The sequence below is a fragment of the Melanaphis sacchari genome, unplaced genomic scaffold (genome assembly GCF_002803265.2).
Source record: "Melanaphis sacchari strain LSU unplaced genomic scaffold, SCAv2.0 Contig60_pilon_pilon, whole genome shotgun sequence".
Lineage (NCBI taxonomy): Eukaryota > Metazoa > Arthropoda > Insecta > Hemiptera > Aphididae > Melanaphis > Melanaphis sacchari.
This window is the reverse complement of record NW_020271429.1, coordinates 1,385,729-1,390,985: the sequence shown is the minus strand read 5'-3', so window position 1 is coordinate 1,390,985 and position 5,257 is coordinate 1,385,729. Positions and strand designations below refer to the sequence as shown.

Sequence of the window (5,257 nt, the reverse complement as noted above, 5' to 3'; positions counted from 1 at the left end):
GCTGGTGCCAGGATTTTGGCCGTTAATGACCCGATCGTTTTAAACGGTTGATAACGAAGGGCGCAAACGCGTAGGTACATCAGTAATATAGATACTATAGATGTATTACGTGAGTATAATTACATACGCGTGAAATCTGATACGTTCTAAACGGAAGAATGACCAAAATAATAAGTGTTTTAATGGAATGGTGCCGGGATTTTGGCCGTTAATGACCACCGATCGTTTTAAACGGTTGATAACGAAGAGGGCGCAAAGCGCGTAGGTACATCGAATATTATAGATACTATAGATGTATTACGTGAGTATAATTACATACGCGTGAAATCTGATACGTTCTAAACGGGAAGAATTGACAATAAAAAGTAATGAGTGTTTTTTTTTTTTTTTTTTAATGGGTTTTCGTTGATTTTGTTAAATATTTAGATATTTTACATGATTCTATGTTTTTTACTTTTTAAATTGATTTTACTATACTTAATTATAATCAGTTATTAAAATAAAAACTTTTATTTTTTTTTTTTCAAATAGCTATTAAAAAAATGTATTACTGTCAAAAGTTCGTACTTGTATGATACAATTAAATAATATATTATCATTTGGTATTTAAAATATACAGTATACACGAATAATTTTATACCAAAACATTATTTAAATTATGTATAAATTAATCACGGGGAAATGTAATTAATTTACCATTAAATAATTTTAAAAGTAATAGTAATTTGTAACTTAAGTTAAGTTAAACCCTAACACTATCACTTAGGTAGATATAAAATCTAATGAACAAACACATTTTGTTTGTTCATTATTAGTAGAGCTAGGATTTTAATGAACTAAGAAATACACAAAAATGTACTAAAAAAAAAAAAATGCAAAAATGACCTAAAACCTCTAAAAAATGAACTTAAAAATGACCAAAAAACTTACTTAAATAAGTGAAAAAAATTTAACTTTAAAATAATAATTTATTTATTCATTTTTATAAAAAGGTAGGAATTTGTTTTAAAAGTAAATTAAACAAATATATTCAAATTTGAGTTGAAAATTAATTATATTACTTTTTCAATATCAATGGACTGGAGTAGGTAGGTAATTGGGATTACCTATACATCTTATATCAAAAAAAGCTTAAAATAAATATAATAGAGTTTAAATGCACAAAATTAACGTAATATTTGAAAAAATAACCTTGAAAATGCAATAAAATATATTAATACAAAAAATGCTAAATAAAAATTATGTATTCTAAATTGTTTTATAACAAAATAAATTTAGTTTTTGGTTAGAACTAAAAAGCACTTATAAAAAAAAAAAAAAAATGTAAAAGTTATTAAAATCCTAGCTCTAAATATTAGCATAGTATTATTTTAATAACACACGTTATACGTTTTAATTTGAATCTTACTGATAGACACACTTATCGCTATATGGTGTGACCATGAAAGACGTATTCTGCAAAGTGTGTGTTATTATATTTTAACGCGCTTCCTTAACAATTGTTAAAAATATGACAAAAAAAAAAACAAAAAAAAAAAAAAACAAAACAAAAACAAAAACAAATATGCACGAACAGACAAAACCGTGTGCGAACGTTGTTTATTATCGCAATTACAGTTCAGACCGGAAGCCGTCGCCAGCGAGTTTCCTCATTCTCCAGTACGTTAATTATTAGTCATCGGCCGGTGTGAATTCGACGCATCTTGACTACCGTGATTTTTGATAATTGCCAAACCTTAATATTACTACCATGGTATGTGACAGCCAATGAGTGTGGGTAGAAGTAATATGATGTATTTATACCATAGTGATCGGTGGATCGTGTGATCTAATTCTTCACGCAGTTGCGCACCACACGTGCTCAGGTGAATATATCCGTCCGTGCGTAGTAAACGAAACCCGCAAGACCATTTGCTCACGTATTCCCAAACACTCATTAGTTAATAGCTTATTACTATTGTTAGTTATTAGTTATTATTGATTACGCAGCCACGACCAAATCGACTTGCGGTTACACAACAGTCGCCACCTGCCGTTATTACATATTTAACTAGGGTTAGGATTTATATGCAATAAAAATTTGTAAAATATGCATTTGGTTTTTTAAAAATAATATACAAAAATATAAAATTGATATTATATACGTCAAAAAATATGATATATAGGTACATTAAAAAAAATCATACGTCTTAAGAAACTAATTAATTAATATTCTTAACTTTTCACGCTATTCAAATGTATTACACAAAACAATTATATGGTGTTTAAAATTTTCAAAACTGGACGGTCTTCTGTTAGATCTTAATTTAAGTATATCTTCAATAGGTATTTTTGAACAGCGTCAATACATATACTGTCGTATGATAAAAACTGCTAGTAACGAAATATACCATAAAATATGCATTTTTTACGTTTTTATAGTCGAAATATGCAATAATATTAATAATTTTCAAAATATTCTACTGTATTTAAATATAAATCCATTTATTACTGGATTAATTCGTTTAAATTTTCTACTCTAGTAAATTGCTGCTTCTGGAAAAATTAATAAATGTGAGTCGAATTAAAAATTACTATACTAACATTTTTGACCATCAATCAACTATGAATTATGAATTAATTTTGGTAAAATTGTTGCGCTGTGTATATTGCATTTGTTGTAAACTTTGAAGGTTCAAGAGAGCTGGTGTGGTCTTAGAATATAATGCTATAATAATAAATTTAAATAATATTAATTATACTGCAGACCCACTTGCATAAATTTTAAATACATGTCATGCGTGTAAATTGGTTTATTATTTTATTGCTATATAAATATTTTAATAGCATTGATTGATTGATTTTAATAAAACCTAGACATAATGATTGATGTAAATCAATAAGACTATAAATAATCTATTGGTAAATGTGTACTAAATATAGTAATATATTATACTGTACAATTTATAAATAACTCGAAATACTATCCGAACCTTGAACATAAAAGTTGTGTAATAATCTAAATACATGGGAAAAGTTTTTGGTGAATTAAGAGGAGAAATACATTTTTTTGGGATTCTAATTTAGTTTAAATACGAGTATAAATGAGTAACAACAAACGATATTTTTGGTCTTTGAAGATTATTTTTCAATAACTATTATAAAGGTTTTGTCAGTACATCAGATACACAGATTTTTTTTTTATTGAATATTACTAATATTAGTGTCAAAATAATTTTAAAAAATGTAACCACCAAGACCTTTTTATCAAATTTAAATAATTATAAATTGTCTATATATCGAATTAATATTATTGATATCACTCATAAAATTGATTATAGCTATTAAAACAACTTTCACGAACCGAGATTGAAAAATAGACACCAAAAAAATAAAAACATATACATACGTCAGAGTCATAGATAACGTAGTATTTGACGAATAGTAATAACTACTTCAATTTATTTAATTAAAACCTATAGATAAGTTTAATGTACTTTATTTGTATTTTCTAAGTGTAATTTAAATTAAGTGAAATATTTCAGATATTTTAGTTTAATTTTTAAGCGTAAAGGTTTGCATAAAATGTGTAGAAATTGTCGCGTTTGACAATAGAAATGTGTTGACTAAGAATGTCACGATATCGAGACTTTTTTATCAGAGTTATCGGCTTCGGCGCTGAACGTTTGTGCGTGTCTCAAGTAACCAATATTTAAAATTATTTATAAACTATAAAAACAATTTCTTAAGACTTATGGTTCGGACTTGGTCTTCAAAGAGATTATACTGTGGATAGTTTTGAGCACAACATCTGTACCAAAAAAGTCTCGTGGTAAAAAACATAAAAAATACTGCTGTAATAACCTATACTGTACAATATTATACAATAGCGTCTGGCGCAGAACTGAAAATAACTCGTCGTGAATGCGGTTCATGTATATATATATATATATATATATATATTAGTATATTACGAATAAAATCTGTTCTACAGTCGTGGACCGTGGACGCTTTGACCTAAAAGGGTATCTATCACTCTCGCCCCACCAACCCCCACCACAATCCAATAGCAAACGCCTTTACCAACGATACCACCCCAACCACCCACACCTGAAAAACCGCCACGGTGAATTGCTACGGGCGTGTCGGACATACGTATTGTTGTCTCTTGTTATTTCCGTTACACGCTCGAGACGCGGCGGTGAGCGCGTTTTTAATCGAAAAATTACGATCAAACAACGTTCAAAAGTCCACTCGGAAAAAAAAAGCAATTACGGCGTTAATGACACACACACACACACACACACATACACAATATCTACTTGGCAAAATGAGGACGACGTGTCGTACGCGACTCCATCGGCCGACGACCTGCACCGCGCACAAGTCTGACGGCCGCCGCCGCCGTTGTCGAGAGGTCTCGAAGGGCGTGCGCGCGGCGGCTTATAGATCGGCGGGCCGGAGCGCTCCGCGCCGTCAGCACCGCTCGGCGCGCCCGGCGCGGTCTCTCGTCACACAGTGTGCAGTACGCACAGCATCCGCGACCCGACGAGCCGTCGTCCACAGCGGCGAGGCCGATTATCTATCGATTCAGTCGACCGCCGCCGAGGAAAACGCGATGCCGCCCGTCGTTTCTGACGCTGCCGACGGTGACAACTACTACCGCCACCACCGCCGCCACCACCACAACAACAACAACAACAACAACAACAACAACGGCAGCAGCAACAGCAGCAACAGCAACAGCAACAGTAACAACAACAACAACCACAGCGGAAGTAGTAACAAAAAGTTCCGGGGACGACGCCGCCGCCGGGGTTGCGCGCACCTGACGTCGTCACTGCCGCTGTTGTTGCTGTCGGCCGTCGGATGTCTATGCAATCCGGACGCCAAGCGACTGTACGACGACTTGCTCAGCAACTACAACCGGCTCATCCGGCCGGTCAGCAACAACACCGACACCGTTTTAGTCAAGTTGGGCCTCAGGCTGTCGCAGCTCATCGAGTTGGTACGCCATCGTGACCCGCACCCCTCCCCGCAAAATTAGGGTCGGTGGCGTTGATGTGGCAGACCGCCGTCGTACGCCACCGCGTATGAGATCAGTAGTCATACCGTAGTCGTAGACGCACCTATCATAATATATCGTGGTATAGAACTAGTGGTTGTTGTAGCGGCACTACTACTACTACTACAGTGTATTAGTAGTGGTAGTAGAGTAGTAGTAGTTGTAATAGTAGTAGTAGTAGTAGTAGTAGTAGTAGTAGTAGTAGTAGTAGTA

At 33.6% G+C, this 5,257-nt stretch overlaps 1 protein-coding gene across 1 annotated transcript in view; it reads left to right on the top strand.

The window, feature by feature from the left end:
- The first annotated feature begins 4,149 nt into the window (after positions 1-4,149).
- LOC112600093 (acetylcholine receptor subunit alpha-L1) overlaps positions 4,150-5,257 on the top strand; it is a 13,326-nt gene continuing 12,218 nt past the window's right edge. The window contains exon 1 of the mRNA XM_025347254.1: positions 4,150-4,987. Coding sequence (XP_025203039.1) covers positions 4,262-4,987 — 726 coding nt within the window. The 5' untranslated portion in view covers positions 4,150-4,261. The remainder of the gene's footprint in view (positions 4,988-5,257) is intronic.